General features: G+C 51.1%; 4 protein-coding genes across 4 annotated transcripts; 1 reads left to right on the top strand and 3 right to left on the bottom strand.

The window, feature by feature from the left end:
- Positions 1-217: 217 nt before the first annotated feature.
- B0H65DRAFT_324965 (uncharacterized protein) lies at positions 218-715 on the bottom strand. The gene has a single exon (XM_062823457.1). It carries the CDS (start codon positions 596-598, stop codon positions 305-307), a length of 294 nt encoding a protein of 97 aa, XP_062677960.1. The 5' UTR covers positions 599-715; the 3' UTR covers positions 218-304.
- A 4,701-nt stretch (positions 716-5,416) lies between these two features.
- B0H65DRAFT_479174 (uncharacterized protein) lies at positions 5,417-5,805 on the top strand (the record flags this gene model as incomplete). The annotated part of the gene is given in 2 exon segments (XM_062827517.1): positions 5,417-5,634; positions 5,645-5,805. Coding segments are annotated over 2 exon segments (167 nt in total), but the record flags the coding sequence as incomplete, so codon positions are not given.
- A 935-nt stretch (positions 5,806-6,740) lies between these two features.
- On the bottom strand, positions 6,741-7,789 carry B0H65DRAFT_435699 (uncharacterized protein; the record flags this gene model as incomplete). Its single annotated transcript, XM_062825207.1, has 3 exons — positions 6,741-7,172; positions 7,237-7,271; positions 7,300-7,789. The coding sequence occupies 3 exons, from the start codon at positions 7,787-7,789 to the stop codon at positions 6,741-6,743; spliced, it is 957 nt and encodes a 318-aa protein (XP_062677958.1).
- Positions 7,790-8,782: 993 nt separating this feature from the next.
- B0H65DRAFT_446351 (uncharacterized protein) lies at positions 8,783-11,082 on the bottom strand (the record flags this gene model as incomplete). Its single annotated transcript, XM_062825795.1, has 8 exons — positions 8,783-8,886; positions 9,003-9,066; positions 9,206-9,461; positions 9,573-9,601; positions 9,725-9,988; positions 10,026-10,509; positions 10,687-10,771; positions 10,974-11,082. The coding sequence occupies 8 exons, from the start codon at positions 11,080-11,082 to the stop codon at positions 8,783-8,785; spliced, it is 1,395 nt and encodes a 464-aa protein (XP_062677957.1).
- Positions 11,083-11,940: the final 858 nt, after the last annotated feature.

Here is an 11,940-nt window from a genome sequence, read left to right as displayed (position 1 = left end):
TACGCACTTTTCACTACCTTCGAAGTTCTTATTTAAAATGTCTCAACTGCCGCGCAAACATTTTGGTGGAATACTCTCGCCTGAAGACAATTTGTGAGAAGATTCTGGGCGTTTGCTGCACAGACCGCTAGTCTTTTGCCCTGCAGGCACCCTCTTTGACAGCGGTTCTGGCACTTCCCAGAATCCCCTCGTTTGCAGACCTTCCTCCTCTTTGTATCGCCAGCTCTATATATCTGGCGATCCCTTCCAGCCTCAGTTAGCTGGATCCCTCAATCAACATCATTCCCATCATTCGTGATCCATCTCATATGACGCCATTTCCCTGTCTCTTGCGGCCACCACGGCGAGCACGGCGTTTCCTCTGGGATTTGGAAGATCCGTTAACCGTCTCACTGGTGCCAGAAGATGCTGCTGCTGTCTCCTCCTTACGCTGAGTGCGCTGGAACGTCTTTTCCTCACGCACGGCTTGTCTTGAGTGCCATTGCCGTGCTTTGTCGGCTATATGGACTGCACAGTTGATTTTGCAACAGTCCTGGTATCTTGTGTGAGGAGATTCCATGCATTCACGCGTATATCCGTCCTTCAGGACGAGTCTCATAAGACGACCACCGCCTTCGCTTTTGCGTGGGGTACAAGTGTCCCAGATGCCAATAGAGAGACCTTATGGTAAGTAGCTCGTACTGGTACGGGTACACCATCTTCCCAAATGCGCTGGGGAAAGTGGTCGTGTTCCATCTTGTAAGACAAGTGCCATGGGCATGCGTCGTACAAACAATGGATCCAGGCGATCTTGCCGTGTGATGAGTGCCCAGGATGGACCTGGGGGTGATCTCCTACTTGTGATGACCATGGGTTACCGCATACGACATAAATGTTGGCTTCGAAGGCGGGCACTCCAATAGATTGGAAAGACTCCCTTGGGGGGTATGGTTCGATGAAGGAGTCTTCTTCTTCCACAAGTGCGGGGTAGGATTCCGTTTGGAGTTGTTGTTGATACTTTTCGTCCAGGTTGAATTCGTGGGTCCACTTGCTCTCATGTCTGATCTTCTGCTTAAGACCTTGCAATGCGGCCTGAATGAAAGCGATGAGTTCTTCATGTCTCTTCTGGGAATCCTTGAAGGTATCTTCGTAATCCCGTCTATCTTGCCGGTGGATGTGGCGTCGCTGGCGGTTATACGCGAGTTGCTGTATTTCCAGTTCCTTGATTCTGGTCTGATTGACGTCCGCCAAACGGTTGAGGTAGGCTAGCTAGGCCTGTAGCTCCTCGTTGCGATCCATCTGGTCTGTCGTGTCCGTGTCTGATCCCGATTTCATGGCGTCGGAGAGGTCAGTATGGACAGTAGGTTTTTCGCGTTCAACGGTGGCAAGTGACCATTCTTCGCGTTCTTCAAAGATGCTGGCGAGCAGTGTACGCGGCGTGGGTGGCACGGAGTGACTACGAGGTGGGGCTCCCAACGAAACATATGAGTGCGGGGCTTCGTTTTCTTTATTGATGTCGTTGCCCCGGATGTATTCTTTGTGATTACTTTCATACCCGTATGCTTATTCATATTGATCGTATTCTTCGATTGTCATGTCGTCAGTCGACTCGTTGATCCCGTCGAAGTCCACTATAGCAATGGTGCGGGGAGGCTCGTCATTAATGAGGGCGGCGAGGGCATTGGCGAAGTTGTAGTCGATCTCAATATTGTCGATTTCCTTGGGCTTACCTCTGCCCTTGCTGACGGAGTTGGTAGAGTGAGTCGGAACTGGCTTCCAACCGCCGGGCTTGCGGTTGTTGTTGCCTCCACTGCGACAGTCGCGGGCGAAGTGTCCTGGTATGTCACATTTGAAGCACTTCTTGTCCTTGCTCGGACCGCCGCCACCGTTCTTACGGTTCTCAATGGCATCCACGTCCATGGGACCAGGGTGAGTGCCGTAAGCGGTGCTGCGCGTCTTGTTGTTGTAACTGTTGCCGCCGCGTTGATAACGGTAGCCCGTGTTGGCGCGAGGGCGGCTGTCACCCGCACCCTTTTCTTTCTTGCGTTCAAAGAGACGGTTGTCGATGACGATGGCCTCGTTCATGTATTCGTCGAGGCTCTTGGACTTGCGATCGATCTTGATGAGCTCGTCTTTGACGTCGCTCTTCAAGCCTCGATAGAACTGATATTTGAGACTTTCGTCGTTCCAGTCGACGCGGAAGGCGAGCTGTCTGAACTCGGCGGCGTAGGACGCGGCTGACTTGGTCTGGCGGAGTTCATTTAGCTTGGTCTCAGCCTGCCGAACCTTGTCGGCAAGGCCGAAGACCTGATTGATGGAGCTCTCGAAATACTCGAAGTCGGTGAAGGTCTTTCGAGTCTCGAGATGCATTTCGTCCCAATGGTGATTCAGGTAGTCCGCTTGAGTGGGCTGGAACCACTCGAGGGCCTTGCCGGTAAGGTACGATGAGGCGTACAGAACCTGCTGGACGGGGTCCTCGGTGTGGGTGAAGCGGAGGTTGGCGCGGACCTGGGTAAGGAAGCCTTGGAGATCTTCCTTCTTGGTGCCATCAAACTTAGATGGAGCGTTGAGCTTGATAGTGCTCTTCGGGGCAGTGACGAGAGTCGACGGCGGGATTGCTTCGAGGTCGTTGATCTTGGTGCGAAGCATGTTGATGATGTTGCGCAGTTCGACATCGTCAGTGTCTTTGGTGATGGCAGGGACTAGGGTAGCCCTACGGGTGCGAGCTTTTTCTCTGGCAAGAAGCTCGGCGGCCTTGACTTCGTCACCGTTGTCGTCCACAATACCGGTCATGGCCTCAGTGCCGGGACCAGGGTTTCTGGTCGCGGTACCCGGGAGGCCAGCTCCAACGGGTCCTCCAGCCTGAGGTTTGCCAGCCGGGATTCCAGACATGATGTCGGTGAGGGAGTAAAGGTGAGTGAGGAAAACTTTTGATGGTTTGAGGAGACTTTGGGTGCAGCAGCAAATCCCAGAATACTAGTGTGCAAATTGATGAGCAAGCAACGTGTGACGAACCGTTACAAGCACAGGAGTATATCGCTGGGAATAAGAATAACGGTCGCAGTAGCCAAAAGGTACTGATCGATTGTGAAAGCCATTGCTTGCTGAAGAGCCAGTATCTAAAGGGGCCTGGGAAGACCGTCTTTATATACCGGCCTTCATGGACCCGATATACCGGACCCGTGGACCCGAACCTTCGTCTCGGGTCCCCGGGGACCCGAGCTATAGACCCGGAGCTTCGGGTCCAACCTGATTGGTCTGTTGGTTCTATTTGGTTTAGCTTACATAAGTGATCCCTGATTGGATCGTAACAGCCACATTGCAGTGGCGCGCGTTGGCAGTATCGCCTTGATCCAGCTCATTGATGATGCCGCACAGCAACATAGTCTTCCCTTTGCCCGGGTCGCCCTTGATCCAGAGCAGTCGGTGCAGTGAGTCGTCGCGCCATTGTTGAAAGTCAGCGTTATTGAGGACCCAACGATATGAGTCCTGCAAAAGGCCGCCTTTGGTCCGTTCGATGCGGACTTTATCATCGCGAGGATCGGTAAGGCGCAAGTGCTTCAGGCATTGCTGGTCCTTCTCTGACATTGCATAGCTAACGAGCTGCTCGAGATGAGACGTCCCTTTCCGAGTGGTGTATGTTTGGGCGTCTGTGTCGAAGCGCTTCTCGGCGTCTTGGATAGCCCCCAAATCGGCATTCCAGTCGTCAAGCTTGACTATATCTCGGAGAAAGGCTAGGCCGCGGTTGCGATAATAAGCACAAACACTCTTAATCTGGTAAGAGAGGAACGCTTTGTAGAGGTCAACAATTTGGATCTTCAATTCGCCTCTCATTCCATTGAGTTCGCTGATGTTGGTGGGGTTGAGAAGGCTATTCGACGAATTCCAATACCAGTTCATTCTCTGAACAACGTAGTCGATCCCTTTGCGGTTGGCTTCGGTCGCTTTTATAGGATTGAGAAACATCTACAGAGGTTAGCATGTGAAGTATCATATCACGCTCCAAGTAGACATACCTCTAAAGCGATACAAATGCCGGTCCAAGCGAGCGCGGCTTGGGGCACGGCCTGGATTGCCGCACTTATAATATTCTTAGCGGATAGAACAAGATCCACGGCTACACCAAGGCTTTCTTTCACCTTAGCTTCCTTCTTAGTCTTAGTTAGGCTAGCATTAATAACCTGATTCATTTGACAGCGCCTGTCCGAGTTGTTTTGGGCAATGATGTTCGGCTAGGACTCGGGTACTATTTAAGTCTGGGCTAGCCTACAGCTGTCGGGACAGTATCTTCTCGTATACGTCTACCAATCCGGCCTCTTCTTATTTGAGGTCATTATAGGCACAGTCCCAGAGTCGTACGGGTAAGCTGGTAGTAGTATCATCTATACTAGCGGACATCTCGATATTAGTAGGATTAGTAGCAGGAGCGGCTAGGAGGTAAACAGTAGTATTATCCGTACCAATAGACGTCTCTATATCGGCGGAACTAGTAGGCGGAGTGGCTGGGAGCCTTGGGGCGGATATAGAGATGACAGCAGAGATTTTCTATATAGACGTCGATTCGGGTAGAGACGCAGGACAAGGCTGCTCTTGGTCTTTAGAACTTTTCTGACCCTCCGCATTTCCGTGTCGCTTAAAACGCCTCCGGAACTACGAGTACAGCCGTCGAAGCATCGCAGCTTTAAGGAAGGAACGTCTTAACTAAGGTGATGTAGTGAGGCATTCGAGGATGATCGTTTTGTCTCGGCGTTTTGTCTCGAAGGTAGCGGATGCTATGGTTGATGATCAATGGATCGAGTTTATGAAAGTGCCGGGAATTCCTCTCTCCTGCCATCTAGGACAAAACAAGGAAAAGAAACTAGAACACTGCGTTTTCTCGAGGTTATGAGGGAGCATAGGGCTCTATATTGTCACCTTGTTAAGCGCGAGATGGCTGGCAGCTCCCTCCCAACTACACGCCAATGGCCCAAAGGACATTTCTTTTTTGAGGCTGGGCATTCATGGACCTGGGTTCAGGGCGCCAAATCAATTGCCTGGGTTGGGCGAGGGTCGTGGCTTTCCGTCACGGGTCTACAAGATTGGCAATAGTGTACCAGCAGCGGCCTGGTAGTCGACGGCTCCAGCGCCGTCTACGTAGCTAGTGCCGACAGCGTGGGGTAACGCCTCAGGGGGCGCAGGCTACGCATGGGTATCGTACAACAGACTCAAGCAAGTCTTCCTCGCTATGCGAGCTAGTTTTCTCTCCTTCGTAGAACCTTATCCATTCATTACGCACAGTACCAGTGCCAACCCTACTGTCACTATTAGAAAGTCCATAATAATCAAGGTTCGGCTACTGGGAGAGATGTGGTTACGACCGCGACTGAGAATTGTGCTAGTATACCCATACCACGGATATTGCGCTTTGACAAACGTTAACGGGGCTAGCCGCAGTGTCGCCGCAGTGTCAGGACGGTCAACTTTTCTCGTAATCCGCCCAATTATATTCATCTTCTTAGCGCCGCTTCCCCACTCACCGTAATGCCTCCGTCCGAACGATATGGATATGGGAGCTGGTGGTTCAGTTTTTTGACCCTACCACGTGATTAAAAGACCCGTTTCCTGTCCTTCCCGCTCCCATAGACAAGCCGACATATCGGTGGCTTATCTATGGGAGCCATTTTTTGTAGATTATGACAGGGGTTTGGATGACTCAGCCAAAAACGCCGCCGCCGTTTCTTGCATTGCCTTCGCCATCGAGTGCACCGTTCCACTTAAACGCCAAGCCCAGCTGAGTGGGCTAGGCATACACTACACAAGGTGCTTACCCCTGCCATTTACCCCTGACTTTTTGTTGTTGTTGTTGTTATTTTTAACGTATCCATTTACCCCTGACGCCTATTCCATATACGTATTATCCAATTATTCTACAACAGACCCACTTTCTCTGGGGTGCACCAAACTAAATTAGCGTTCCGTTCCCTCGGGACACTTAAACCAAGTGGCTAGTAATTCAGTGCGAACGCAGGACCAATGATCACTCCAGCATGCGGAAGATTATTTTGCACGACTTCGAGCATCTGCTCAAGCGGGCCCAGACGCTCCACAACCGCACCACGGACGCTATTACCGTCCTGCTGTCGAGCATCTCCATCTCCGAGTCGCAGAGGGCCATCCAACAGGCGGAGGACATGGCGAAACTGACCTTCCTGGCGTTCCTATTTGTGCCGCTTTCGTTCGCTACAAGCTTCTTTGGCATGAACTTCAAGGAGCTAGATGGGAACAAAATGTCGCTCTGGTGATGGGGAGCGGGATCGGCAATCTCTCTTGTGACAGCAATATTGGCTTATTACCTGTTCCCATATGTGGAGCGGTTGAAGAAGAGAGTCAGGAGTTGAGTGATGAGGTGGTGGATATCTTGAGTTGGTCAAATAACGGCATAAGTTCCCTCGGCGGAGAAGGCCTTAGTGATAATGTTCAAACAGACGGGGTCATGGTTATATCGTCACTTTTCTCTTCTTTTCCTATTTCCACAGTCATTTTGGGGTCAAGAAATGCATTGCCCAGTTGTATTCCACGCATTCCTGTGTAGATGTTCCTAAGGATGCATATTCTGGGATATTCACTCAAGTCACACTTTCCATCACCACAAAGAGGCCGCTGGCCATCTTTGAACATCTTCGTTGTCGAAAGTCCGTCACGCAAACAACGCCAGCTCTGCCACTCCCTCACAAGACTAACAGCTCTTCTTTGCCTCTCAAAAGAACTCATTCTGCTTTCCTTCAGAAAATCTTATCCTTCAATCCCTCCAGCGCCGCATGAAAACCAACAAGCTCTCCCTCATTGATCCCCAACTCCTCAAATACCAAGAACCTTTCGCCGGCCAACGCCTTCCAGTCAGTGAACTCATCATTCCACGCCATCTGATCAGCGATCTCAATCCCCCACTCTCTCCAAATCTTGATGAACTGTTCACGGTCAATCTTACTCAACGCAATCCTTTTCTCGGGGACCAGCTTCTCGATGGCCTTGTATCCATCCGCCCACGTCACGTAATCCGTGGCCAGAACCGCAACCTTTCCATACGCCTTGGGCCCGCTGTTGATGATAGCTTCAACCACGACACCGACGTTATGGTGCAGATCACCGGCATATGGAATCAAGGTGTCGTGATTACCTGGGAGCGGAACGATGTACGCTCCTTGCGAACCGGGCTTTACGCAACGTCATTCCAATGTCAGCATTTCTTTGCCGCAAACATCACCCGTCGGATTAAACTGAACGAAACAAAGAGGCAAAGGGAAACTTACCATCTCAACCGGCTTCAAAATCGGCAACCACGCCAAAACTCCGTCGTCACCTCCCACAGCCCCGGCAATTGCTCCTTAACCCAACTCGCCGCCCTAGCCTTGTAATCAAAATGCGGCACCTCGATTCTGCCCCCACTACTTCCCTCGGCTGACGGCAAGGTGCTAATAACAAAGTGCTTCAGTCCCTCAACCTTACTCGCGGCAGTCGCGATGTTCTTGTACTGCTGCAGTTCCTCCTCGCCGGCGCCGTGCCGGCCGAGAGTGGGGAAGGAGGGCCAGTAGGCGGTTACGGCGAAGATGGCGTACGCATTGGCGAAGGCGGGACCGAGCGTGGAAGGGTCGTTGACGTCTGAGGAGACGACTTCGACGCCTTTGGAGGCGAGGGATTGAGAGGTGGCGCTGGTGGGGGAGTGGGTGAGGGCGCGGATGTGGTAGGATGGGTTTTGGAGCAAGCGACGAACAACGGAGCCGCCTTGGGAGCCGGTGGCGCCGATGACGACGATGGTTTTGGGGGTGGACATGGTGGTGAAGTGATGGGTTGGGATGGTATTGACTTGTGCTGGCTTGATGTCGCTTGGAGACGGACAGTGGAAGGGTGAATTTGGTGAGTTGCTTGATGTTGTCGTGCTGGGGGATTTTGATTCAATAGTCTTTATACTCAAGATCCTTTACCCGTCCACAATGATGCCATTTGATGCAAAATTGAAGCGTGTGTAAGTCGGTGGTCCAAACCCAGACCGTTCGGCGTTATGGAGGTGCGGATGCAGTAAGCAGCGGAAACGGAAGGATCGACCATCTCGCACACTCATGATTGGACTATTTATAAGCGCTGATTACCAAAGCCAACTTGCCTGAGTCCGAACCATCAACACAAGTCAAATGTTTGAAGTGCGAAGGTGCTGCTGTCAAGAGCTGGTAAGATCGCGCTATGTAGGTATCCCGTCGAAGCATGCTGCCGTCCCGCGTCACTATCAATACCCGTCCAAATCTATCTCTTATACTCGCACCGCCCATCCGAGTTACGTGTGCAGCCAGCGCACACCTAGTTCTGAAACGTATCAATGAAGATACAACTGAAAGGAAGGGAATAGAAGAAGTGAGGTCCTTAGTGCTGAAATGGACGTGCAATGGAAGCACTAACATTCCATGTAGAAAACTCTGTTAGCACTAACAATTACTTGTATATCTTCCTTAAACCTTAAAGTATCTAATATCTAATGTCTACAACTACCGTCTAATCTTAAAAAGAATCCATAACCCCTATATTCGGCCTCGCTACCTTCGCAACCGGCGCATCCCTCAAACTAACCACCTTCCTTTTATCTACCGCCGGCTCTCCGATATAGACTCCTGTGCTAGCATCCCCCTCCTCCTTACCAAATATTGGTACACTGTGCCCACCAGCACCCGCTACTGCTTCAAACCCAGCATCGTATACCCCCTCATCCAAACCTAAACTCAAGCTCCTCTTCATCCCACCCCCACCAACTCTAATCCCAAGATCCAACTTATAATTAATATCCGGACACCCCTCGCACTTTTGCGCGCCATCCCATAGTTCCCATGCCAAGCATGTCTGCGGGATGATCGTCTGCTCCGCCGCATGCAAAGTCCAATACTGCGCGAGATGATAATTGAAAATGGTGGGTGCGTTGATAGCCGCGTAGAGCCGATAGCCGCACCGAGCGCCCCAGCAGACCTGGGCCGAGGCGTCTACTTGACCGTTGTCATTACCGTTGTTGACGTTTGCTTGGGCGTCGGCGTGGATAGTGGCGTAGGCTTCTATGCCTAGTTCGGCCTGTTTTTTTGGGGCACGGGGGAACGAAAAGGTTAGAAGAGGTTGGGTTTTTGTTATTGTTGTTGGTAGGTATGGGAAAGGGTGAATGAAGGCCGGGACAAAAAGGGAGGGAAATAGATAAGGTAGTGAATGAGCATACCGAAACGTCGGGAACGTCAATCGCCCATGTGAGTCCAAACGAGACGACCGGCTTCATGGTCACGGTTAGATAGCCGTGGGCGTCGACATCGGCATGGAAGGTCGGCTGCGGGAAGCCGCTATCGTTAGGCGCGGCCTTGTCGAAGAAGGAGGTAGCGCCCGAGTGTTTCTTGGGCGGGTTTTGGGTCACACCCATGGTGTTGGGGTATTGCTGGGTGTATTCCCACTCAGCTATCTTGAGGGAGACTGCTGCTTCACTGTTGTTGAGAGAGAGAGAGAGAGAAGTGAGATGGGTTAGTCGTGGCTCGGGTTCAGGTTGATATCATAATGTGGACAAGAAGACAAAGGGTGGGTAGGTAGGTACGTACGTGTGCAGGGTTGCTTCGCCGTCTAATTGCTGTATTTTGCGTAAAGAAGAAAGAAGGACAAGGTTAGTCTCAGATTCATCAGAGCTGCGTCATGCTTGTTGGCCGAAAAGAAGTCGGGCTGAAAGGGACGGAACAGGTTGTCGGAAACTTACAGCTTTGACCCGCAGATTGGGCCCAACTGTCACGAGGCCAGGAATGCTAAAAGTCGCTCCAAACTTGTCGAGACCAAAGAGTTCCACCTCGTCGCTGTTGAAGGCCATTCTTGCAAAGGCCCAAAGGTTTAGCGTAGTCTTGATCTCGCCTTTGGATCGAAATAGCATGTGTGACTCTCTCCAGGAACTCATGTCGCCGAAATCGCCCTGTTGATGCGTACGTAAGTAGTCAAGGTTAGCAGAGGTCCACACCAAAGCAAGTACCTAATAAAAAGGGAAGGAAAATGCTGCTGCCGCTTACAATCAAGTTCAGCTCAGCAGTCGTTTCGACATTGATATCGAGGTCAGCCCAAACTTTCATGTACATCTCGGTAGGGATACCCATCAGCTCGCATATCTGAGTCCAGCTAAAGAGGTTCCACCTCACTCGGTCATTCACCGAGTAAGAAGCAACCTCGAATGTTTCGTCAACCTTGGAGAACCGATCCATCCACCGGGCAAGATCGTATGAGAACCAGCGTGCATGTAGTTCATGCAGCTCATGCTCGGGTGTCGAGCGCCTGTCGAGCGAGAACTTGTGATCCAAAAAGTCGGGCCATGAACCCTCGTGGTTTCGGTCCACCTCCTCTTGCATCTCCCGCTTGACCACCTCAAAATCGGAGCGCGACTTGATGCGCCGTTTGTAAATGCCGGGCTGAGCTGCAACAATTTCCGCCCAATAACCCGGATCGGTCGAGTAATCGATGCGAATTTTGACCCTCTCATCGCCGCGCTTAACGATCGGGCTGTAATCGTAGTCATAGGTAAAATCATAGACGCAGGGTGTGGATATGCCTCTCTTTTCCAGGTGTTTGCCCAGTACCCCAGGTATTTCATGATCGGTTGACGGAGTCATGGAGACCGCCACGGCATATTTGCCCGGCCCGCAACCACCAGGCATCTTTGACAATTGTGCCTGCTACTTGGCCAAGAAAGATGTCACCGCAATTGCTGGAGTCGGATTCGTCGGTGCATACGGCTTTGACAGTTCGCCGGTCTTCATGGGGTCTGTCATCGCAATCGTAAAGTGCCCAATGTGAGCCGTCCCGCGCGCTAATGGTTGTTACCGAGTCCGGTGGTCCTGTTTTAAATAGGTAGCATCTGTCAGTTTGCATTTGTCTGTATTCTGCTTGGTAGGCATGCAGTGCCTGGTTTTCAGGTATATTGATAGGAGAGGGATCTTAGGTATGTTCGTTGTATTGGAGCTTACCCGAGATAATGTGCCAACCAAAACCGTTATTGTTGGCATCCTGGTTGACGTCCTTTGTCGATTTCACGCTGTCAATCTTGATGTCGTAGTTAACGTTGTAGTCGTCCATTGTATCTGGGTTATATGTGTCAAAAAGATATCTGTGTGCAAAACGACCAGTTAGCTTTCCAAGGTATCTCGGAGAAATTGGATCAGACTGATAAAACCAGCGGGATCAACCTACTCGAGGGGAACAGGAAGATAATCAGTTCGCTGTACGTGACCGCATCACGACTGTTGTTAGCATGTACGCTGTCATCCAAAAAATGTTTCGGCGGACAGGGGGGGAAACAATGATGAAGCCCAAGAACTTGGTCTTGGTTACGCTGAACTCGCACTTCTTGATATCGGCTTGCAGCCCAGCTTCTTCGAGGCGTCGTAGCACCATGTCGACGTGTTTATTATGGTCCTCCTGGTTATCGGAATAGATCAAGATATCGTCGATGTAGGCGCTGCAGAAGTTGTCGAGGTAGCCCATCAAGACTTCATTGATGAACCTTTGGAAAGACGACGGTCCTCCCGTTAGGCCGAATGGTAACACCTTGTATTTGTAAGCTCCGTACCTCGTGCGGAACGTTGTCAAATCTTCGTGATCTGGATGTATTCGGATGCGGTGGAATGCTTGTCGAATATCTACCTTCGTAAAGATCTTGGCTTGGCTAATGCGGGCCAGTGTCTCATCGATGAGTGGAAGGGGGTATCGGTCCTTCTTCGACAACGCGTTGAGTTTACGGTAATCCACGCAGAAACGCAGACCTCCATTGGCTTTGGGAACAAACAGAACAGGGGCTGCCCATGGTGCTGAGCTTGCTTCAATGAAACCCTTTTGAAGGTTTTCAGTAATGTATTGACGACATTCCTCCAGCTCCTCCAGAGTCATCTTGTACAACGAGTTGTATCCGAGATCCTGGGGACTCTTTCCTTCCTC

This window comes from Neurospora tetraspora (assembly GCF_033439725.1).
Source record: "Neurospora tetraspora strain CBS 560.94 chromosome Unknown B0H65scaffold_8, whole genome shotgun sequence".
Classification (NCBI taxonomy): domain Eukaryota; kingdom Fungi; phylum Ascomycota; class Sordariomycetes; order Sordariales; family Sordariaceae; genus Neurospora; species Neurospora tetraspora.
This window is presented reverse-complemented; position numbering and strand designations above follow the sequence as displayed.